Source organism: Maylandia zebra, linkage group LG15 (genome assembly GCF_041146795.1).
Source record: "Maylandia zebra isolate NMK-2024a linkage group LG15, Mzebra_GT3a, whole genome shotgun sequence".
NCBI classification, from domain to species: domain Eukaryota; kingdom Metazoa; phylum Chordata; class Actinopteri; order Cichliformes; family Cichlidae; genus Maylandia; species Maylandia zebra.
In genome coordinates, this window is record NC_135181.1 from 4236029 (window position 1) to 4261832 (window position 25804).

General features: G+C 39.9%; 2 protein-coding genes across 11 annotated transcripts in view; both read right to left on the reverse strand.

Annotated features, from left to right (window-relative positions):
- The window catches only part of klhl29 (kelch like family member 29), a 286208-nt gene extending 270759 nt beyond the window's left edge, over positions 1-15449 (reverse strand). For 4 of the 10 annotated variants that reach the window (XM_004542181.3, XM_004542178.2, XM_076873708.1 and 1 more), the window contains exons 1-2: positions 15200-15449; positions 14601-14658 (exon numbers count right to left, since the gene is read on the reverse strand). The gene's annotated coding sequence lies outside the window, so the exon portion shown is untranslated. Of the gene's footprint in view, positions 1-101; positions 241-14600; positions 14663-15199 lie in introns of those variants that run through there. The other 6 variants (XM_076873711.1, XM_076873707.1, XM_012916667.3 and 3 more) reach the window with 4 other exon arrangements.
- A 2253-nt stretch (positions 15450-17702) lies between these two features.
- On the reverse strand, positions 17703-25134 carry trib2 (tribbles pseudokinase 2). Its single transcript, XM_004542171.3, has 3 exons — positions 23745-25134; positions 22041-22333; positions 17703-20004 (listed from the first exon to the last, which is right to left on the reverse strand). Exons 1-3 carry the CDS (start codon positions 24012-24014, stop codon positions 19530-19532), a joined length of 1038 nt encoding a protein of 345 aa, XP_004542228.1. The 5' UTR covers positions 24015-25134; the 3' UTR covers positions 17703-19529.
- Positions 25135-25804: the final 670 nt, after the last annotated feature.

Here is a 25804-nt window from a genome sequence, read left to right on the forward strand (position 1 = left end):
CAGAAACCTTCTTATCCACTGAGAACCTTTTAATTCTGGCCATATCTTTACAGCCTTCTAAAACTTTCAATTTGTCGCCCAACGTGATTATTTGTTCTTACCTGATGGATTATCTCCCTGTTAGTGGCACATGGCGCAGAATCCATTACAGTCTTTTTGGCTCGCTCTCACCAAGCTCCTCTTTCCTGCCTCGACTGCACTGTACAAATGCTTTCACTTACTTTGCTTGATTAGTTCTCCTCTCAAGACCACGTGGGCGTGTACGGTCTCTTTAGATTGACAACTCTATCATTTTCATATCAAGGCAGTTCAGTGTGATGTTTGGTGACATCTGATTTTTTTTCCTGATGTAACTCATCTTCAGCTAGAGCAGGGGTCTAATCAGCCCCAAGTGAAAACACCTGCACCCTTTACAGGACCTAAAAGTATCTTATAAAGAGTATCTATGCAGGAGAGTTAACATGCTGGAGCAGGAAAACCCAGATATGGAAAGGAAACATGGCTGAATTTAGTTGCTTTGTTTTCAGGGTCAGCGCCACTGAATCTTCCTACCACTAACCGCTGTTACAGGCTCTTATACGCTGGAATAATGTCCCTTAAAATAAGAATTATGGCTGTTTATGGTTATAATACAGCACAACAAATGTTTTCCTTTATGATTTTGTATCAGAGTCTTGTAATTATTTGTTATATATTATCAGTTTTGGATGTTTTGTAGCAAAAGAAAAACAACAAAAAAAGAAGCTGAAAAGTATTAAAATATAGGGTTTTTTCAAGTGTTTATCAGCTATATGAATCAAAAGTGAGTGTTATATATAGCAGTTGAAAAGCATATCCATAGTATTTACAAACTACTTATCATAGTGTTTGATATTTAATCAGTAATAATGCATCATTTACTGTAACCCCCTACTGGAGCACAGTTATCACTCTTACTTAATGATTAAGTTTGTTGACATCATCTTATTCCCAGCATAGCTCAACCCAATTTCCACCTTAGGTCTAATCAGCCTGAGTAATTAAAACACTTGCACGGGTGTGCAAACCTATTCATTTGAAAAAATATTTATTAAAATGAAGTGGGGCAAAAAAGGGCAATATTTCACTCCGAGTTGTTGTGAGTTGCTTTCCTCCAAAAACGAATCATGGCTTCGCAGTAACCTCTGACAAGAGAACAGACTTGCATGTAGTGTGTAAAATCCTACGGCGTTAAAAAACTAACACAATTTTTTTACTTTCGGCAGAGCACAAATATCATGATCACTGGAATACAATTTAAGCGTATGCACTCCTCAAAATGCCTGGGTGAAATACTCGAGTGCTCTACACTCCAGAGACATCCTGCGTTGCATCAAAATGTCACACTTGGCAGAATAGATAGTGGGCCTTATCAGGGGTCAAATTCTATTTTGCAGTAATTTCAGAAGTCTTTCAGCTGTGCCTTTCAGCTATGGCAGCGAGTGAGACGGTGTGCAATGGTGTGTGCTAATTTGTTGTGGAGCCCAGTGAGCCAAATCGGAGCCTGCAGGTTGTACTTTGAATTAATCAGAACTTCTTACATTGTGCAAATAAAGCTTCCTATCTGAGATCTTTGTTTTTTTGGGGTGGAACGAGTCTCCCAGAGGGGAAAACTGGGTACGATGTACAATGATGGAGCAAGCTCTTAGCGACTTAATGGTGATGGGCTAACATGACTCAGAGTTCAGCAAGGGAGAAAGATGGGGGTGGAAGGAGTGTGCTGTGCATCTGCGAATTTAATGCCAGCTTTGATAAAGTTGCAGTCCAAGATCTGTAAGAAGTAGGAACAATGGGCCGTTGTTGCCTGATAATTAACAAAATTGTAGCGTATCTGTGTCTGCACTAACGGCACCAGCATAACCTAATGGTGTTTTGTGGTTTGAGAGGTTTTGTTCTTATGGAAATAAAATGGGGTCGTGAGTACTTTGGCTGTGTATCACTACATCTGAATGTGTGAAGGCGTTTTGGGTGAATACGCTGGAGGTGGGCGATACATTCAAAGTGCGAATCTGTACAAACGTTTATGTCCAAATTAATTTAAATGTTAAAACGTGTGAAAAAAAACATATCTGAACAAATAGATTTCATTTTTTCATTTGTATGGAGCAATTATTATGGATAGGGGAACGACTAAAAAATATATATGTATTGCACAAGCTAACGTAGGAATGCACAAAGTGACTTTGCATGAAGGTTTGCAGTTGTGTGTTTGTGGGCAGAAGTCAACTGTATGTGGCAACTGCAGGTCTACAGGTAGGCGTTACAGTGCAAATAAAACCTACGACTTTTGATTCTTCCTCTTGCATAAGCCAATGCTTCTGCTAATATATAATTTCAAAATTCAGCAACAGAGCCAAGGGGTGCAAGCTTTCTTTGCTGTAAATCCACAGTTGCAAGCACATAACAAAGTTGCCTGTCTGAAAGAAGAAAAATATGTTCATAAAGCGAGTGAAAACAAGCTAACACAAACAGGAAAAAAAATGTTACACGAGTTCATTATAAGAAAGTGTCATATTGTTACAAGTCTAGCTGCTCGCATTCATTCTAAATCACATTCCACCACCGCGAATACCAATCGTGTTTTTCTTCTTTTCTCACAATAACCTCTATTACATATGTCTGCAGCCGTCTTCTTCAAGGACTCTCCCACCAGACCAGCATGTTCACGTGCTTTATATGCGTAAAAATAAATAAAGCTAAAGCAGCTTAAGATTCTGGTTAGGACACTTTGTGCTTTTCACCTGATCTGGTCCAATGATTGGCCCAATTGTCCAGCCTCAGGCTAGATTTTCTTATGCCGGAAAACAGAACCCAGAATAGGTACAGCGGTGTACCACTTGAATTATAATATGCTGGAAGGTCATTATGGATTTTTTTTCTGTGTGTGTGTGTGTGTGTGTGTGTGTGTGTGTGTGTGTGTGTGTGTGTGTGTTCAGTGACATTAAAACATTTTTGCATGCATTCAGTGAATGATTTTTTATTTTATTTTTTTTTACAAGTCTAGTATGTATTTTGAATAAAAAAAAACTGCAGTAATTGTAGGTGCAAAACATGTTTAAATAAAGAAACGTTTTTATCGTTTTCTTTTGTGTAGTCATGTTGTTGCCTTTCACAGGTTAGTCTCCATTTACTTAGCTGGAGTGTCAGGGCTCTGCAGGGCACTGTGTTACTCATGCCTTACTGTACCCACTACATGCATAAATCTGGAACCTGTAAACAACAGTAATTGGGCTCAGGGGGAAGTGGACAAAAAAAAAAAAAAAAAAAAGCAAATTGCTTCCATGAGTTTACATATCATTTCATCTTGTTTGTAGATTTATTTTCGGTACAATGCAGGTGAAAGGGATGGAAAGCGAATAGAAATTCAGCAAAGACATGCCCTCCAAGCAACTTTTGTTTCTAGTCAGAGATTGAAGGGGAAAAAACTTTATGGGAGTTAGTCCACTGTTGACCGATGCTTTCATTCACTTCCGCAGTTTATCGATCAGCTTCTAAATCTATTATTTACTTTAGGTTATATATCAGCGTATAGTCTTTGCACTTCAGCCCCAGTGCCACTATTTATTTCTTTTTATGGTCAGTGTATATATTCTTGTCAAAAACTGTGCAGTATTTGATGATGGCTAGCACTGAACCCTGTGTCACGTCCACATAATGTCAATGTCAGTCTATGAATCCCCCAACAAAACAAGTTAGTTTGCAAATGTGCTGTTTTTAACAGCTGGGGAAAAATATTCTTAATAAATGTCTGACTTTCTTTGGAGAAACTTGCTGTGAAGAAAGTTCAATGGAAAAAAAGGAAAAAAATTTCATACCTCCTACCGCACAGTATATTCGCACTACAAAAATGTACACACCCTGCCTATAAGCACTATTCTCAATAACCATCAAGCTAGAAAATATAACAAAGCCTTGTGAGATTTGTGTGTGTGTGTGCAGATGTGACTGATACGCTTCGCTAAAAATGTTAGCGAAATGTAATCAAATTCAGTGGGTGAAACTGTGGCTTGTGTGTGTGTATTTTTAAAAACTTTTACTCTTTTTTAACAATAAACAATGTACTCTACATTCATTTAACTTGACTTCAATTAAAGCTCTCTCAGCGTGAAGAAACTCACTTAACATTTTTGTTTTAACAAGTTTTTAAAAAAGTACAAAGTTGTGTTTTGTCTTCAGCAGCCATGACAGATTTGAAAATAATGTGGGCTCCACCCTGGTGAGGGAGACTCATGTTGGCAATATTGTTTTAAGCAGAATTACAGAATAGGGCAGAGTCTGCACGTTTATCCTATTAGAAGGAAATGAAGCAGACAGTCTGTCTGTGTTTATCCATTATGAAATCCATATCTGGCTGGAAATGAAACAGTCAAGGTTCAGCCTCCGAAAAAATTTTTCTTCAAATGAAACTTGGGCCAACAAGGAATTTACAAATGGTTAATTGGCTGCTGTGGCTCTCAGCATAGCTATCTATAAAAACTGAACTCATGCTCCCATGCTGAACTCAATATGCTTTAGAGCGTCTTCAAATAGGAATGCACATTATCAAGCTGAGCAAAATATATATTAGAGAGGCCATTCTCTCCTGTGACAAGTCATTACAGGAGCAATGCCAAGTTTTCAGAAATGCAAATGCTGTTAATGGAGGGCCTTTGGGTGAAAGCACTTGGCTTGTGTTAAATTATAATGACATTTATGCTGCTCACCCTTTGAGAGTATCAAAGGATTTCTTCTCTTGTCTTTGTATAAAACAGATTTTTTGATGTCGAACATTTCTCCTGTCTGTTAGGGTGTTGCTTATTGCCAGTGAGCACAGGAGTTAGTAGATGGTTGAATGGCTGGCATTCTTGCAGTGATGTTCAAGTGGCTTTTTATCTGGATGTAATGTGAATGAAATTGCCATTTCTGTGACAATAAACCCAGCAAATTGCTCACGATGTCCCTTAATGCCGGCAGGTTTTAGCAGTTTTAGGTGTAACTTGAGAGCAACTTCAAATTGTCACATTCCTCCTCCGCCATGGCTGCCTGGAAACCAAAACAATTAGCAGGACTATTTCTTCAGAGATGACCACAATCTTCACACTTTTCCTGCCGCAGGTGGCGAAATGCTCCTTTCCAATTAACAAGTCTAATTACATCACAACTCCACAGAGCTGTCTCGCATTCATTGTGTCTGATTGTCAGCGGGCACTTGTGAGTTGGTGCTTTTGTTTGATCTGTTTACAACTCTTTCATCGCACGGTGTGAATTTAAAACGCAGCAGAAATAATCGGCCGGGTCGTAGTAGGACTCTTCTTTTCTTACTAGGTTTGATAATTAGCTCAAAAAGGGCCCATTACTTGAATACTACTAAATACTTACCAAACTATGGTGCGTATTCATAGTGCAGCTTGCTAGTTAGATAGCAGTGCACTACATATAAATTAAAGGAGGTCTCCAAAAAAGAAATGTAATATAAACAGCTTCCACAGCTGTACTCACTGCTTCTCACTTTAATACCAAAAACTACTATTTCAAATGTACATACTCTTGTATTACCAATAAATATATATGAATATATATGAATATACAATGCTCATACATCAGCTGGCAACTATTATGCAAAAAATTAAGCAAATTCAGTACCTAAATGACACATTATCACTCATAAAATGAACTTCACAGGCACCTGTATACACTGTCTCATTGCAATAGACAACTACTTCCTTGAATTTGGGCTTTTTATTCTGGTTGTTTGGGTTTTTGTTTTTTTATCAGAGATCAGGGGAAGCCATCTCTCATCCTACTTTCAATCTTGTTTCACCTTCAAGATTTCATTTAAGCGCTCATCTCCTTTCCTGTAGTCGTGCACAGCTGATTCCTCTCTACACCCTCTCGTTTACCGAGACCCCCATAATAAGCCAAGATGTGCTTCTCCAACTCCTTATCATAACTACTGTACCCAGGTGCCACCTTTAATTTTTAAAATGTGCTAATATGTTCCTGCTTTGATACTTTCATCCATCTATTTTCTTCCTCTTATCAAACCTTAGGTTCTCAGTTCCAGGTCTCAACTATTCACACACACAGAGTCGCACCTACAGCTTAGAACTGCTGGAGGAACAAAGAGTATTCAAACTCTGGACCTCCTTGGTTAGTGGTTAGCAGCAGTGCTAATCGTGCTACCAGCATGCCAACCAATGCATAAAAACAATGGTAACCTACCCTATTCTTCTACTTCTCCTTATTATTATTACTAGTATGGCCAGAGGGGCAGATGGCGCGATATGGCAGCCTCACTTCTGTCAGTCTGCTGCAGGGCAGCTGTGGCTACAACTGTAGCTGCCTCCACCAGTGTGTGAATGAATAGTGAAATTGTAAAGCGCTTTGAAGGCCCCGAAAATCACTATATAAATGCAATCCATTATTATTATTCGTAGTAGTATTATTAGTATTATTATACAGATGTAAGGAGGGAAAACGTTATTTTGCTCTCTCTTAAAATGAAAGCTGCGCACCAATCAATTCACCCTTTACAGCTAGTGTAAACATCCTTCTATCCATTCCTTTCAGTTTTTTTAACATGTATACCACATATTATCTTTGCAAACCATCCCCAAAAAAGTATTTCTCGCCAATCTTGTAGGGCGTTACAGTTTTCTATCTTTTGAAAAGACAAAAAAAAACCCCACTAAATTCATCCTGAACAAAAACTAGACACTGCACGCTTCAGAGATTTTATAAAAAATGAGAAGTCCGTGTTGTTTTCTCCTTTCTGCTGCTTCTCTTGTACCTCAGCAAGGCACAAAAACAACCTGTTTCACCCAATTATCTCTCCCACAGGGCGCAGTCAGGCAATTTGGCTCAGTCAAGACTCTGATTCATTGAGCCAGATGATTTAAAGCTTTTGGGGGCCACAAGTCAGCCCACATGGACTGAAACTGCTTCGTGATTCTCAGTTGATATTTAGCAGCGCAAGTTGCTCCACTAAAGGTTGCAGAGACAAAAATAGAATGTTATTTCATGTCTCCCTCATTTGTCACTCTGTGAAAAACTGATTTCTGAGGGACAGAAAAATGCTTTAAAGCACAAAGTACCATATTCGCCCTGTACTGCAAAAGCTGCTTTCTACCTAAACATTTATATTGATGATATGCTGATAACTGACATGTTTTTCTTGCAAAACATACATCATTGCATCACATAACCTCTAACCCACAGTGTCCTTCACAAATATGAAAGTAATTATCCCAGACATCAGACCTTGCAAAACCAATTCATTCGTGCTTGGCATCCCTCGAGGATGTATTGTCTAATAATTACTTATGAGATTTAGAGCTGAGGCACACATAAAAGCCAATGATACCCAGAGGTGTGGACTCGAGTCACATGACTTGGACTCGAGTCAGACTCGAGTCATTAATTTTATGACTTTAGACTTGACTTGAAATAATGTTCTAAGACTTGTGACTTGACTTGGACTTTTACACCAATGACTTGGGACTTGAATTGGACTTGAACCGGTTTACTTGAAAAGACTTGATATTTTACCCCAAATATAAAATTTAACATGCATATTATATAGAGATTGAAAATGTGACGTCATTCATGGGTAGAACCGCAAAGGATTCTGGGAACTCGTGGCAAGCGGTACTAGCGCACGCAGGCTTTCAATTGAAATCAGTTATACAGCGATAAAAAGAAACACAAAAATGTCAAGAAGCTGTTGTATTATTAACTGCAATAGCCGGTCGCATGACAGCCACGGGAAGCCGACGGGTAAAGAGATCGGTTGTTATCGGATTACCTCGTTGAAGAGAAATTGTTCGAGCCATGTTTCCGAAGTAACAAAGACGCGACGGATGGCCTGGATTGCAGCCATTCAAAGGTCAAATATAACGTCCCAGAACACTCCAGCTCACAGGTTAGTCTGCTCCAAGCATTTACACAAAGGTCAGTGTTTTTTAGTAGTTAATACGTCATTTTCATAACATAACTGGTGATATAGGTTACAAGCAAGTCTGGCGCTGAACAGAAATTGTCGCGCTATGCTCCTTTATTTATTGTGCATAAATAGTGAATTGTCCTGACACAATATTGCGTTTCGCCTCTGTTATTATGGTACATTGACAAAAACACATACTTTTATTCACAGGATAAAACAGGTTTTTTGTATCACTAATTGCCCAGTACGATTACAGCATACAATATTATTGTCACTGCTACATTTCTGTGATGCTACCAGAAATTATTTCCACTACTAATTAATTACCGTTGAGCTCAAAGGTCCTATTAATAAACGGTTAACGAATGTGTATTTATGACGACGATTTGTGAGACTGGTAAACTTATGATACGTACGATGGTCTTTCGTTCTACACGGTGCATTTCAAGGTCCTGCACCCATCCGTCGGTAAACTGTACCTGGGCTTGTTGCAGTGACCTGAAGTTACTAAACTTCATGAGTGTATGCACTCACTCCAAGAACCGTATGATTATAAATATGCATATAAATATGCTACGATGAGATAGCTGACTTCATCTAACTAGCAAATGTTGTCCAGGCTACGTTGGTGATACAGTTTTTTTAATGTGTATGATATTTTTGTCATGCGATTTTAAAGCCGGTCCTACAACCGCATCCAAGAATAACATGCAGCTTATCTCAGAAATGTCGGTGAAAATTATTCTTGGAGCTAGGTTTAATTGAGCTGCATTTTAAAGAGGTGCAATTTCACAATTTGTGTATATTTTCTAAGTTCACTATTTTGTCATGTGTTGAGAAAAACACAGATTTTAAAATTACATGGTCTAACATTTACATTTAGCATAACTGCAACATTATTTTTTCGTTGTTTTTTTTTTTTTTAAAGACTCGAAAGGACTTGAAATTCAAAGTTTCAGACTTGTGACTTGACTCGGACTTTTACACCAGTGACTTGAGACTCGACTCTGACTTGCCTGACATTACTTGAGACTTGACTTGAGACTTGAGGATAAAGACTTGAGACTTACTTGAGACTTGCAAAACAATGACTTGGTCCCACCTCTGATGATACCTACAGTCAGCCACAGATGTCAGGACTGGTGGAAGAGTCCACTGGCACTTTAAGTCATTTTTGAGCAAAATGACAAATGGGCCAAAGAAATATCTTTTTGCAGCACACGTGCAAGAAGTGAAGTGTTTATGCGTGCGTCTATCCACTGTTCAGAGCCATTAATGGTTGATCAATGCATCAAGTCACTCTGGATTGTTGCAATTAGAAAACAATCCTGCAAAAAAAGAAGCCTATTTTAAGTCATGCGCTATCAGTAGGAAAAGCAACAGAGAGGATAATTGGGTATTGACGAAAGAGTGTGAAAGGCAAAGACAGCATGCAAGACCACTTTCCAATTTACTCTGTCATCTCAAGGCTCTGATTATGCTGTTTACTGACCAGATAATTGGGGCAATGTTCGATAAAAACAAACATTTTAGGGGGGACATGTCAAATACAAGCAAACTTGCATAAAAATATTCCAAACACTTAGCTGGAATGATGCTTTCCTATTTCCCGCAACTACTTGCGAGTCCTGACACACTCAAAGCATAGGAGGCTTTTGTGCTTTTCTGGCTGATACTAAATAGCTTCTGAAGAGTTAATTGAGAGAATGATGCCATTATTGTTTCTACTACGAAAGCAACCAAACGATAGCTCACGGTTTATTAGCATTTAATTCAATTCAGTGCAATTTTATTTATATAGCACCAAATCACAACAACATTTGCCTCAAGGCGCTTTATATTGTAAGGTAGACCCTACAATAATACATACAGACGAAAAAAAACCCCAACAATCATATGACCCCCTATGAGCAAGCACGTTGGCGACAGTGGGAAGGAAAAACTCCCTTTTAACAGGAAGAAACCTCCAGCAGAACCAGGCTCAGGGAGGGGCGGGGCCATCTGCATTAGATACATTTTTTAATTTTAATAAGAAAAGATGAAAGAATCCTCCACTCAAATTTAGCAACATTCAACATTTTAAATTGAAACTCTTAATAAATATTAACTTTCGGTTTCCTTTTTAATTCCTTAACTTTGAATACTGCTGATTACATTTTTTATTTGTTATTAATATTATATAATCACATAAAATGTAATTCATTTTTAATCTTTCTTCAGAAGGAACAGACAATGCACATAATGTGGAAAAGCCTAGTTTTAGCTGAGAATGAACTTTTAGCAGTCATTACATTAAATTGGTACAGCAGTTATACTTTTCCTACTCTAAACTTCTAACAATGCTTCAATGCAGTGTCTCATTTTAATTGCCAAGTGCAGAAAATCATGTGAAACTTAAATGTGAGCACCATCTAGTGTTGAAAGCTATTATATTTAATGTGCTTCATTAAATTCTAAAAACAAAAAAGGGCATAATTAGTTTTTTAAAGTTTGTTCATGTAGACTGCCTATGTAGATTTTATACCTTCACAAAATATCCCCATGATTTTTTGTTTGAATTCAGTAAGTGACATACCATTAAATAAAATCCAATACTGCTTTAAGTTAAGTTGTCAATAAAGCTCTAAAATCCTGAGGAAAAAAAGAATACAGATACAAGAAGTACGGCTATATCAAGCTCTATATGACTCACATTTCCACCTGATTGAATTGCAGGCTTCTCTGTGTCTCGGTAGCTCAGTGGGTTTTGTTACCCCACAGCCAGCAGAAGCCTCGTGGCTTGGTGAAAGACAACAGAGGCCATCTGTTGTCTGTCTATTTTCTTTGGTGCTCTGCCACAAAACTCTGCTGCCAGAACACCCAAGGGTACCCATGTGCACTATGCTGCGCCTGGGGACCGGCTCATTGAGGCACCTTTATAGCCTACTGGCTCCACTGGGAGGTGCCTGCGTTCTGCCAAAGCCCAGACACAACAGCGACGGCATTTGAAAAGGGCCTTGTTGTTGCTGCATCGTTACACAACCGTGCCATTAACCTTAATTGGAGCAGCTTGGTGGAACACAGAAAAACTTTCAGCACTCTGAGGCAGTGATGTTGTTCCCCTGAGTTACATAAAATCGAAACTGATCTCAGGCTGAGTTAATTGAATTGCAGAATACTTATCGTCCTGCTGAGGAGCTGAGGAGTAACTGAGGAGTAAGTGCTGTACAGTTAGAACTAATTCTTTGTTTCTGAGCTGTTTTATGATCACGGAAGCATTGCTCCTCCCCTTGTTTCTTGGGAATCATAATGACACGGCTGTAATAATTTCCATAACGATTGTTACTTGGGTGTAGTCCAGGAAACACAAACTTAAGAACAGACATTGGAGGCTAAGGGGAATCCCCTTAAAAATAGCTTTTAAATCAATAAATTATTTGTGAAAGACTGAATAAAGACCTTGTTTTAAGCAACTACATCATGTATGGTAGAGCTCACTATGACAAATTGCTGTAAAAATACAGTATTCAACTGTATTTTTACTATAACACAAATTGTTTTGGAAATGTATTCACTTGTGTTGTGACAGTAAATATATACATATTTTTCATCAGACTGATTGTTGTGGATATGTGGCGTAACCTCCTGTGTGTTACCAAGAATAATGTTAAGGTTTGGCTAGCAACAGGCTAGCATGACTGAGGCTCCTGTAGCATATACTCAGCTCTGTCTGGTGTTCATCTTTAGGGCCTTTGTTGAAACAGTGAATACAACAGAATTCCTATTAGCTTGCTATGTGGTGCAGAGAGTTGTAACAAAGCTGATGTCTTGTCATAGTTTGGGAAAATCGAAGTCAAGGTTCATGGGTGAGTAAATACAGTTAGACTTTACTGTAATGAAGTGTTTGTGGAGGTTGCAGTAGGAGCCCCATAAAAGCAGCATAATGTCAACCAAATAGCTTACAGTATTACACTGCAAAGCTCCTATTTTGAGTATTGTGATTACGGTAATATAACAGTATAATACGGCTAAATCGTGCTCCCAGTACTGATTTAGAAAGGGCATGTCTTACAGTACATTACGAGTCTGCTTATTCAACACATTCATATGTCACATCCCTTAATGTATAGTAGAATAGTAAAGAATAAAAGGTAATGCTCTTAAATGTTTCGGTTTTTCTGCCTAGCTTTTAGACTCTTGGGTCTTTCTTTTTCCCACTGTAGCGTGATAGTATTATTAATATTTTCTATTCATCATTTAAAAAAAATCCCCCTAGCACTTCCAGCCTAAATCTGTTATCTCATGCTGATATTAAGCTCCATAGAGATTGGATTGGAAAAGAAGATTACTGTGGCAGAAGGATTTTCCGGGCCAGCGGGTCACTGCACATGCATTGGAACCAGCAGCATTACAGTAACTCATCTGAATATGTTTGTCCATGGAGTTAATCTTCCATTAACTGCTAACAGAACTCCTCCAGAGTGTATGTCGCTCTGGCTTTTTGAGAGAAAGCCGAGGACATTAGGCAAACACATTAAACTTGTTAAAAGGACAAATAAAGCAAACACTTGAATGGATTTCTCCCCCTTAACTAAATAGCTAAGGCATTGTCTTGGTGTTACAATAAGCTGCAAACACACATCAATTATTTAGCCCAAACAGAGCTGGAGTCTGAGAACATTTTTGTGTGTTTTTTTCTAAGTCATGAAATGGTTTGTGAATGTCAACAGCTTGACAGATTGTGGAAATGCACAATACTGAATGAATAGTGTAAACATGAGATGAATCATTGCTGTCACAGGCGATACAAGCACGGAGCGGTAGAAATGTGGCTGTCTGTAATTCTGCTCTTGGCCTCCACCAGCCTATAAAATCTTTATCTTTGCAACCAGTAATGTCTTTTCTAAGTAGAGTTTTCTATGTTTATGTACCTACTTATGTTCAAAATAGAAACGGCAACACTTTCCATGGTGTTTATACGGCAAAGCAGCTATTGCCCGTTCATGGCCTCTGTTGAAGATCTCTAATTAGTCACATTCCTAATTGCATAGCATACACATTGAAACTGCATGAATTAAATCAGATGAAAGCCTACGATCACGGCGCTAGACTGTCAAACATAGCTTAGAAAACACACAATGTCCTCACATTATCAGTTGCACAGTAACCATTCCTTCATGTCTTTATGAAAAAAATTTGATAGTTTAAGCGAGATTTCACATAAAAGGCATGCAGCGTGTGTGCTTGAGGTCATAATCTGCGAATCCTTCTCCACAGAGAAGCATGCCTCTGAAGAACAGAGCATTGCTTCTCCTTGCTGAGGGTGCAGCTGATTTGTTGCAGGTGTTCACGGCCACACAACCTCAGACCCCATTATCCCCACTGCCATGTTTCACAGCTAGTTTGAGGTATCATTTTCTCTCCTGTGTCCTCTTACATACGCCCTTCTGTTGCCACTAATCTCAAACTTGGATTTATGAGTATATAAGACTTTCACTGTCAAATGATAGGTTGTGTAGTCCACAACCAAGCATTAATATTTGTTTCGCCTCCTGTGAAGTGGTTTGGAGGTCGCTGTTGAACAGTAGTGTTTTGGTGATTCGAGTTCTTTATTTAGCAAGTTCTGTGGCTCTGATTAAGTTGCTTTTTCTGTCTCTCTGTGAGGAAGAGATTGATCTTTTGATTGTTCTGATAGATTTTGCCTGCCTGATTGCATTTTAGATACTACTCGTGTAGTTCTTGCAAAACATTTGAAAGCTTCTTAGAAACTTTAGAATGGCCACAATGTATCAAAAGTCTCTCATTGCATAGAACAACAGATTTTTTGCCATCATATTGCTGTTTGGTAAGTAAACAATGCAATGATTTTAAGTGTTTATTTGAGGAAAAGGTTTTCTGCCATATTTTTTGGAAACATATTTTTCAGTTTAAACGTATCCTTACTTCCAAAATTTGATATTTTGACTTTTTACTATTTTAATAAGCTATAGTGTTTAACTAATTTCAGTGTGTTCGGATGTATGCTTTGCTAGCTTTTTTGAAAACAGACACAGCTGTGTGAGGAGTAGCTGGAACTGCCTGAATGACACCTGAACATTGTTCTGACAGATCACAACTCACCTCTGTCCTTTTGGAAAAATTGTATGACAAACTTAGTTTTGATTGCTAAACTATACGTGGCAGCTTTTTTTTTTACCCCTAAATTGTTATCCTTACATGTTATTTGCTATGAATTATATTTTTAAATGTTTAGATTCACATTATTTTCAAGCTTACATCATAACATGGCAGGTTTTTTGATATACTCTCCTGCTGTAATATGTGCTCTACAAATGTTTTTGCGTTTGCGAAACGTCTTAAGACTTGGAAGCACAAATTTTCAAATAAATGAACATTTCATTGGCAGGTAAGGTTTACATGAGTGTTTGTATTGTCAGGTTGTAAAAAATTGATTTAGCTTTTAAGCCACTGATAAAGTGTAATGAAGTCTAGCTTCTCATGTTCTACCAAATCTGCAGCAGAAGTCAATGGCAAATATTAAGGTACTGCAGAAATCATTAACATATAGTCCTTTTAAACATCAGGTCTGTGGATGTAAATATTACTTAAAATACAAACAAAAAAAATCTTCCTTCACTAATTAGCAATTTAACAAGATAAACTGGATCAGATTAAAACATACCATTTGTGCTGCCTGTCTGCACTCTCATATGGACGCCTTCACCTTTCTGGACTCCTTCCTGGCTGAAGAATTGTAAAATATTACTACTTCTATAGTTAAATAAATATCTAACATAGTAACAAAAATTCCGCAATATTAGCTGGCAATGACAAGTGGTGGAGAAACTTTTCAAACCATTCCTTCAGGAAAGAGAGTGGTACAACTCCAGGAAAACCCCCAGTACACAAACTGGAAAAATGTGCATACATTTTAAAAAGTAAAAAAATATTCTGCAGAAAAATGTCAATTTAATGTTAAACTGATTAATATTAATGTTGCATATGTTTAAGGTCGAGTTCATTTTAAATACATTATATTATATTTTATGTCCTTTTAAAAAAGTACAATGTATTACAATTTATTCATGACAAAAAAGAAAAATTAGCTAAATGAAAAGGCTTGAGTAGTGTGTGACATGGTTAATTGTTAATATCTATGAGGGGATTAAAGAAATCGATGGTGGAGCATTAGTAAAGCAGCTGATTAAACATAGTACATTCAAACATTCTCGTAGATGCTAATCTGAAAGTGCTGGTGAGCCAGCACCTGGGTCAACTTGCCTGTTTTATTAAAGCTGCGGTCCCCTCTCCATCATGGTCACAGCTTTCCTTGCTCGGGTACTGAGTTATTAACAACTTCTTCACACTCCATCTTCTCTACATCACACATGTTGACCAAGGTGGTTAGCAAGAGGAAACTCTTAGGATGCTAAATCACCGAAGCTTTTTTACTTGCTAATGCTAGCTGTGTGATAACTGATCTCAGACCTGTAAAAGCAAAGCAAGTGGTAGCCTGCTTCGCACACTGGTCTCCTACCAGTGGAAGGCTAAGATTTATCCACAATGCGCATGCGCAAACATCGGGGGGTGGGGGGACTGCCGCCTTCTCGGCTTGGCTAGCTCAAATCATGTTAACCCGAAACGTACTTGCCTGTAAAACAGACACAGCTACATTTTTTGCCAACTGATGGCTACCGATGTAACAAGATCGCAGTGACGTTAGGATGGATACAAACAGCTGTCTAAATTGAAAGGAGAGAGATGTCTTTACTTTTGGTGCATTTTCAGTTTAAAGTGTCTATTTTTAAATGGGACAACCTTTTCCTGTGAGGTTAAAGGTCATTTGTAGACACCTTTATGATGAATATAATAAGAGAATGCACATGTGTAGCAAGAAGAAAAAAATAAATGCAGCCCAACTTGTTTTCAGTTTAACTATAAAGCATTAGCAAATAGTTTAGTATCATAAATTAGTTAATAGTTATTGGCTAATAGTGATACAAATTAAAGTTCATTACCTCTTTGTAAGATCCCCTATTAGGGAAATTATACACACATGTTATTATAAGGAATAATTTAATACTAAGTTTAAAACCAGAACATTGTGTCTCAGTGAAACATATCTCTATATAAACTCATTTTTATGTCAAGTGTTGCAATACTTGACATAAAAATGTCAAGTGTCATTATTACCACTAGAGGGCAGGCCAGCATTCATTTTCTCCTATGAAGGCAGTTGACTGTATTGAATTCTTTTATCTGCTTGATAACAAGTTTTCAGGTCTACTCTGCTCATAAGCTTTCATGTTTCACATTTAATAAACAAAGAAACCAACAAAGCCCACCACAGATCCTCATTTGTTAAATTAAAATCATCTCGCTATGTTAGCCCAAAGAGATCAGGAGGCTTGTGTTGCTGTGTATGAAACACAGTGCACTAGCAGGTGTTGTTGAGCAATGACACATGGCTTTACAGTGTCAATCTAAACCTAAGAACTTGAATTTGTTCTTGAGAATTTGGGTTATCACATTAGATAATTCAACCGTAAACAGGGTTACCATGAATGAACACGATAGGTGGAAGTGCTCTTGAGCACACACACACACACACACAGATGAAAGTACTGTCAAAGCACTGCATGAACAAATGAAATCTGAAGTGATTCTCTTCCTCGGAGCGATTCAAACACAGGATGGGGTCAGCAGGTCGGCTACAATTGCAGAACTACAATGTTGTCACACAGAACAGCAGAAAGGACTGTAGGCAGGAGTCTCTCAAGAGAGAGAGACACCAGGAAAATGATTTGACTGAAGAGCATTCTTCTAGAGTCTCATGTGTGCGATCATTTAGATGAAGTGGAGCTGACAGAGCAGTCCTCACTCATTTGCAATCCATTCAAGTTCTGACAGTGATTGCAGTCTCATTAGGAATGGGGAAGTGCTTTTGTTGGGGCATGCTGGCCAGAAGAGCACTGGGTTTTTTTGTTTGTTTGTTTTAAATACAGAAATAGGCTGCAAATATCTACATCACAGTTACTTGGTTGTTGAGAAATAACTATCACTTAGCTGGTAGTCTAAATTCCAATTCCACATTTTTATTCCAGGACTCGACTGGATTTGTCTAAGGGCGAGGAAGTTTATGCTCCTTTTATTCCTTCTTTTTTTAAAGCCAGGAAAAGCAAGTGGGTGGGGTCTTCTGTCCTCAAAGTCACAACTGTGTTCTTGAGATGATTTGGGATACCCCCACTGCATGACAATGATATCCAATAGTAGATAGTAGAGTAATATAATTATTACTTGAAACTTTCTCCACATTTATTGTGAAAATTCACCATTGTAATGATTTCAAAGGGTGGCTAAAGACTTTTGCAAAGTATGTGTCCACTCTGTATTTAATCATTAGTTATTATTGACCCCTGGCACTCCACAGCGTGTCTTCCTCCCCTCACAACCGGCTGCACCAGACGCCCACCCCTCCCTGTGCCAAGATTTCTTCCTGTTAAAAGGGAGTTTTCCCTTTCCTGTCGCCAAAATGCTTGCCCAAAGGGGATCACATGATTGTTGGGGATCTCTCTGTATTATTGTAGTGTCTTTACCTTACAATGTAAAGATGAAATGGTGTGTCTGTGTGTGTTTTTATAAAATGTAGCCATTACGACATTACAAATGTTAAGTGTGTAATGATGCGTGATTCTGCACGTTGTGCTGAAGAGCTTTTATTTTGTATGTACAGGAAAAAAAACAAAAAGAAAGAAAGAAAAAAAAAACCCAAAACAAAATCCAGTAGTAGTTCACAATTTATTTTACTGAATAAATTTGGACAAAACACCAGAATCTGTTACGATACAATCAGAACATCTGAGGCAGATATCCCACCATGCACCATCCCCATCCATGAAACAAAAAAAAGGACTAAACATTAGCACCAAATCAGCACCAGCTTAAATAAAGGTAGCTCAGTCTACAAAAACGATGAAAGCAATAGCTGTTTTACTGTTTAAATCCAAAAACAACTCAGAAAAGCAGCAAACTGAGAATTTTTCCTGTTTTTAAACTTTTCTTAAAAAAAAAAAAGAAAGAAAAGAAAAAGAAAAACGAGCACCCTCCTAACCCCACCCCGACCTCCCACCCTTTGCTAGGCAGGCTATAGCATTCATGGAGCACATGCCAATGTCTAGTTAAGGAAAACACAAATTCAAGTAACATTGAGATACGACAAAACGTGTCCACTGGTACCCATTTTCGAGCATGACCGTTTCACAGAACCTAAGCAGGGAGTAGAAAAACAAAAAAACAAAATAAAAAAAAATAAAAACAACCTAACATGAGGTTCTGGAGTGAGCATGTCATAGCAATACTATCACTGAATATCTCATATCAATTTTCTTAAAAAGAAGTGAGGGAGACTGGGTGGCATGAGGCTGTCGGGGGTACAGGAATACTGGCACAGAAGATAATGTGTATTCTAAAACTTCAGACAGACCTTTTTTTTGTTTGTTTTTTCTCTGTTGGCGCCTGTCCTGTGTCAAGATATTGCCTATATCATACATGAAAAAGGAATCTCTGGATAAAGAAAAACCCTGCAATGTAGTTTTAAATATATATATATATTTATATATATATAGCTGTTACAATTTAAATAAATGTTATGTTCTTGTTCCTACAACTGAAGAATGGAATTAAATTATATATTTAAAAAAAAAAAAAGTAAGCTAATTTTAGAGGTGGAATCATCCTTTCACCTAATACATCAAGTGCATGATACCGAGTGGGGAGGCTGACTATGAAAATAGATTAAGATTGAGGTGTACAGAGTGACAATAAAGCAGCAGTAACAATAGACTGGAATAGCTTTTTAAAAAACAAAAATGCTTTACAAAAGTAATGTGGAAAAACAAAAGTGTGGTAAGAGACAGGAGGAGGCGGAAACATAACAAAAGACAAGGCCATTGAGGAGTTTAGTGACTGTCAGAATCTTCAACAATATAAAACAGACAAACGAGACATGGACACACGACATAAAACTTAAAACCATGAGACAAGGGCGAGGTCAGCCATGTCGATTATGATGACAACCACAAGAAAACGCCTGCTCCGTTTAAACAATGCTCCTGGGTCAGAACTATGACCACCTAAAGCTATGACATCAAACTAAAGAAAACCAATAAAAAGAGCTGGGGTGTTGCGAGTCTGTCAGTTCCTTTAGGATTGTTCTCCTCGGATTCCTTGTCTGTATGTCCCTTCATGCTTTCCATAGTGTCAAAAAAAGGGGAAAAAAAAGGTGAATGTGTCTACTTCTATGAGCACCACATTTAAAACAAAACAGATCTGGGAAAAAAAAGAACATTTGCTACATTGTTTGCAACTTGCATATCTGGTAGCAACATCCCCGATTGGGACGTGCATCGCCAGATGATGTATAGATGCCATTTGTCATGCCAGACTCAAGGTTTTCCATGAAATGGTGGCAAAGGAAACACAATGGAAACACCTTTTTTTATGAGTGACAAATTCACCTATTTACTTCTACTCTACTGTTTATTTTTTTGGCTCTGCTGCGAGCTTGGCGAGCCAACCGTGGCGGAGTCGTCCTTTTGTGCTTGGTGTTTGCTCAGCTGAAGAACTGCTCCAGCTCCTGTTCCATGTTCACCTCAGGCACCATCTGCTCCTGCTCCCTTTCCCCTCTGCTGTGCACTGCAGTGCCCCCTAGCGCCCCGGATGAGGCAAACCACGGGTGCTCCAGAATCTCCCGAGAGGTGAGGCGCTCCGCCGGCTCCCGACGGAGGATGGAGCGGATCAGGCACTTGGCCTTGGGCGTCAGCGTTTCTGGGATGTTGAAGTGGCCCCTGCGGATTTTGCTGAACAGCGAGCCGGGTTCGACATCGTGGAAAGGGTAGCGCCCCACGAGGATGGTATAAAGCATGACGCCCAGGCTCCAGACGTCAGCTGCCTTCCCCGAGTAGCTGCCGCTGGCATTGAGGATCTCGGGGCTGACGTAGGCGGGGCAGCCATGTTTATCTGACAGGGAATCATCGTGCCCATTCAGGATGTACGTGTCCTCGAGGCTCTCCAGCTTCACAAGGCTTCTGCAGACACACAAACAAAACTCATTGAGCTCCTTATAAATGTGGATGATATGGAAAGAATTTGAGCAATCAGAAGAAAACCATCAAGTGGGTAATTTATTCTGACAGGCAACGTAAAGTACTTTAAATCCATCACTTTTGGATGTCAATGGAAGTAGATCGCATAATTCTTTCAGCTTACGTCTGACATTTCTTTTCAATATATAAAAAGTGGCATTATACAAACAGATTTTCCAGAAGAAACATAATTATGGGTAACTGATCAGAAAAGTAAAATCTCCCCCCCCTCCTACTCATCAAAGCATCTATTTGCACTTTTTGCTCTAAACCCTGCAACAGTTGCTACAATGCCCCTGGGTATTCATAATAGCGACTAATTGTTGAGAAGCTTTATCACTGAAGAATCTGTGTAAGTTCAAGCACCGAAAACAAAAAGCCCCCATACATGAATAGTCAGCCAGCAGAAGCAGGTAAAGACAATACGATATGATGCACCAAGCAACGAGACTGTGATCGAAGAGAAGGATGTATTTATTGCTACGTTTGACTTTCACATGAGGCCGTTTCCTTTCATTAATACGTGGCAGAACGATTTTAGGTTTTAAAACGAGGAACATTCTATTGTTTCCTTGAGCAAAATACCCATTGTTCCCCTGCAATATAAAGAGCTGTGTGAATTTTAAACACAGCACACCACTGCCTGGATAACAGCTCATTTGGAGGATGTGCAAACCTGCAATTAGAGCTAAGAGGACCTAGGAAGGCAAACTACTAAAACGGAGCCGAATTTAATATTGGCACACATTGTGCATTTCAGCTGAGTCAGAGGCGGCGCTCATGATGAAATATCTTGAGGCGCGGTAGAGAAGAAAGAAACAAACGAGCCTTGTTTAATAGCTACATGATTCTACTCGAGGCCAGCGTTTGACTGATGCCGCCGTTTGGTCAAGGGTTAACGGCAGCATGACAAATTCGGGTCAAGAAGCCAACGAATGCTGCAGAAGCCTGCTCGGGTATCATTTTCTGTCTGCTCATCCACTCCTCTCTGCAGTCATCGCAGCGTTTTGTTCCACACTTGGCCTCAGAGCCAGAGGAGGTCTCTCTAAGGCAGCTTTGTCTCCTCTCTCATCTCTCTGCACTCGTTCACCGTTTCAGCAGGACTGAAAGGTTGTAAGAGGAGTCTTGACGGGCCACATAGTAAATGCGACCCGGTGCTGCCCTTCACATCACTCTTAGAATTCACCCGGCATGAATCATTTAGTGGAAGGGGCCCTCAGCATCCGAGCCCGGTGACATTCAAGGTTACTGGACCTGTACTAAATATGTGAGGCGGCTCAACTTCTCTTTTCCACAGAGAGCGCCAGAGAATGACGTCACATTTTTCAGACTGAAGGCCCTGAGTGCAGCATGTGGCTTCAAGGTGTTAAATAAGAAGTACTTAAGGACATGCTTTAGAGCTGGGATTTGTATACAGTATCTAATGAAAAGAATAAACGTTGAGTCTGAACTGGCATCCACTCAAATTCTTTAAAAGAAAAAAGAAAGAACTTAAAAAGCTGCTCTAACAGATGTCTAGATTTTTTGTAGTTTTCATATGCTGCCAGCAGGGGTCAGTAAACCCGCACTGTGAAAAGTGTTATTCTAAAGTTTCCATCACACATAAGCCCAGAGTAATGGATCATCTGACATGCAAAAGCTTCCCCTGATAACTTATCTGTCCATGTTTCTCAGCTCAACAGCTTTCCTGAGTCTTAGCATGAGTAGCGATTACATTTGTGTAACTCATTTCCTTCCCCCAAGTGTGATTCCATTCACATTTACAGTATATGTGCACAAGAATAACCAGGCGACACACAAAAGGCTCATATTTCCTTCATTCTGCACAACACCTTGTATAGTGTCAACTTACACTATCTGCGGTATTAGCTGTAATATCACACACACACCGATAGCATCTTATACACAAAAAAAAAAAAAAAAAAACAGAGGGAAACTGCAAAGTGCACAAAAGATGCTAAGGTTTCCATGGGACTCACCTGTCCTCATTCTTGAAGACAAACTTCCTCAGTTTGAGGTCACGGAGAACCAGTCCGTTGTCGTGGCAATGTGCCACAGCCGAGGCTATCTGATAGAAGAGCCTGGCAGCTTCGTCCTCTCGCAACTTCTTGCAGGTACGGACAAAAGAGTGCATGTCGCCATAGCTTCTCTCAAAGAACACATAGGCCCGCGACTCCCCAAGCAAAATCTCCAGGATTTGGTTAATGTGCTGGTGCTGGCCAAGGGCGAAGTAGGCCGCCAGTGACTCCTGGTATCGGCCCACATCGAAAACCTGCAATCAGAAGAAGGAAGAATTTATGCTTACTGTTAGCAATGTGGAGAATTAGATCGTATGTATATATTTTTTTCAGCTATATCATTAGATTCTTTTGGTGGTTGGAGATCTATAAACCAAACCTTTCCCACCATAGATTTACACAATTAAATCCAACTGAAGGAGGTGTAAATTGCCCTCTAATTGAACTAAATGTAACCAACACATGAGTAATCCAACACATTCCCGGGACACCAAACTTGGTCTTTTGGCAGAGCGAGTAAGGTTAAATAGAGACAAACTGAAAGCATTGTATTAGTACATGGCATTGTGCTGCAGCCTGGGGGTTGCAGTGTCTCTTTTGTTTCCATAGTAACCCCCAATTGACTTTCAGTACATGCAGTTCAGGTGAGAGGGCTTCTCTTGCAGTCGATACAAATACACCCCACAGGTCTGGGGATCTTAAGTTGCAGCCTAAGACTCCAGCTAGACAAGAAAAATCATACCTGAAAAAAAAGGGGGGGAGGGAATTGATCACCGCTGTATCGAAACCAGCACAAAGCAGATGGGGGTCAAACAGCAGTTAGTACACAGGCTTGTGCCAAAGGCCATTAATTTGTTATTGCCCTGACAAAACATTATCTCAAGTCAAAAGGCACAGGTTATTTGATATGTTGTGGCGTACGAGTCCAAGGGTGCATGCAAGTATTGCCTCAATTCATCCACTTAAGCCTCAGGGACAACCCACCTGCCCTCATAATCAGTAATTTACAGAAGTCAGAAGCTATAAATGTGGTGAGGAGAGGCCATGAGTTTCATCCAAGCTTAATAGGGCAGCGTTTTTTATATATATTTTTGAATGTGTGCATTTTACTCAGATCAACTTCCCTTTAAAAACTGAGCACCTGGTGGAAAAAAGAAAACAAAAAGAAAAAAGGTGCACTATGGATATGTTGGCACTACAGATCCAAGAGTGAGCACTGTGCCATGAAAGAAAGAAGCCATGGCTGTGCCAGAATAGCACAGAGGAGTGTGTGCGTGGTTACTCACTCCTTTGTCAACGTTACATCATGCAATCCAAGCCACACAGCTCACTCCATTCACTTTTTCCATTAGGCTGCTGCTGCCAGCTCTCTATTTACAGTTCAAGCAATTATTAAAAAGTGGAGATGGTGGACAGGAAACCCATAAAAGCCAGCTCAGGATTTTTCTGCATAGCACATTCATCACATCTGAGGACATTAGGCATCGAAATAAAGTCGTTTTAATTCATCTAGACGTGCAAGCAACGCACCCCTAAAAATATTTCGTGCAGTAAAAAAATATATATATATGTGAATATATTTTTTCTCCCCAGATTGACGTCATAAGGGGGGAGTAAAGTCATGCTGCGAAATAGGGAAGGTTTGTTACCATATTGCCTACTAACCTTACATACGAGCTCGTCCCCGCTGTGCAGGTGGGCGGCTCTGAAAACGTGGTCTCCCTCCAGCGGCTCCAACAAAAGGTAGTCCCCGATGCGGGAGATACAGTGCGAGGAGTCCGGGGTCTCCGGCGGGCTGGGAGACCCGAGGTTGGGGCTGAAACTCTGATGAGACTCTGTAGTCCTTAAACAAGACAATTCTTCGAAATCGTGCGCTTTGTGCCGCGATCTCCCATAGCGTGAAATGTTAATTGGATTTGACCTCTGTATGTTCATGAGGAATAAGTGCGATATCTCCACAAAATCGGGGGCCTTCCTCCTCCTTGTTCTTCTTATCCTCTTCTGTCGGGATAACACTTCGTTGTGCAGAAAGACAATCTGTCCAAGTACTTCTGTTACGCTTGCATGAAGTAAAAAAATAAATAATAAATTTTTTCTAAAAAAAAAAAAAAAATACAAAAAAATAAGAGATTTAAATGCACCTTGCCTTTGCAAAATCTAACCGACTCTGTGCAGCCAAAACTGGCTCGCTGGATTTCATGCAACTAAAATTGGTCTCTGATTTTTTACTGCTCACTTGCACCCCTTTGTTTTCCATTCATTGGATGAGACTGGGGTAAAGGAAAAATTAAGAATTACTGACTTAAGCTGGATGAAACCCCTTAGCACAGACGTGCTGCAGCTTCACTGACGTTAAGTGCGAACAAAACTGCAACAAAGGTTGCCAAAAGTTAGCTTTTAAAATGAATGAAGAGTAAACCCGCAGCTCGTCTTGCTAGCTTATCTTGCCGGTTAACGGTATGGCACGTTTCATAAAACGGAAACAATTTATAAGACACAGCTGTCAGGCAAGGGGGGAAATGCAAAAATAGAAACAAATAAAGCAACTTTCCAGCCCAATTATAGCTGCTGACTTTTTAGACTATTAGTAGCTAGCAGGTGCAGAGCTAACTAGTTAGCTCCCTTGGCTAACTAGTACCAGGTCAGTGCACGGCCTTGTTCCCCGGGATCATATCCATGCACGCTGATTGTCATCTATCACATAAGGAGAAACCCCCATCCGGAAAAAAGACTGCTGTGGCTCTTTGTGTGCGGGAGTCGACGTCCTCTCTCTTTCTGCTGGTCCGGTCCTGCGGAATAAAAGTGCCGTCTTTCTTGAGTGTCTGCTGATATAAATCTGATGGAAGGAAGGAAGGGACGGCCGGCCGACTTTCCCAGGCCAATCCCTCGATTCAGCAGGACATCCTCTCCCGTGGTGCCGCTGTGCTTCTTACGTGGCTGGGAATCTAGTCCATTCAAGTGCGGAGGGAGGCCAGCCGAGCTGTACACACTGCGCCTGTACAGACAGAGAGAGCAAGCCTGCCTGCCTGACGGAGGAGGGGACGAGGACGGGAGGGTGGGGTGGGGGGGGCTTCTGTACACACGCACACCTGCGCACATGCACACACATACAAAGAGGCATGCCGACCCGCCCCCTGACGTCATTTAAACAGCGAGAGCTCATTGGCTTCCGAGCTGCCTTATAATATGCGGTGAAGTCATGTGAGAGCCATGTAGTGCGGCTACACCCCCAGGAATCTAAATGCGTCGCATGCTGGTAAATTGGATGGGGAGGGGGGGCCGGAGTGAGAGTATAGCTACTGTACGTGCTGTGTTACAAATGTGTTTCCTCCTGAAATGTCATTCAAGGGAAAGCGAGGGAGATCCCGCTCTCACAATAGCACACACGCCGTTCAGCGCAGTTACCGCATAAAATCGTGTTATTTGTAACACCTTTTTTGTGGCGGCATCTACACCTGTAAATGAAAACACACTGCGTTACTAAGCCCTTAGGATACAGTTGAGTCTATATTTAAAATTACATGAAAGTGTAACTAAAGGAGGGCCTAAGCCTGGGGTGTCAAACATAAGGCCCAGGGGCCAGAATCAGCCAAGCAAAGCCACCAATCCGGCCCACTGGATGGCTTTGTAAAATGTCAAGGAGAACAGAAACTTTTTTTTTACCCATAAAGATGCCCCCCATGGGTATTCATGTTACACCAAAACAATTAAGTTATGTATTTCTG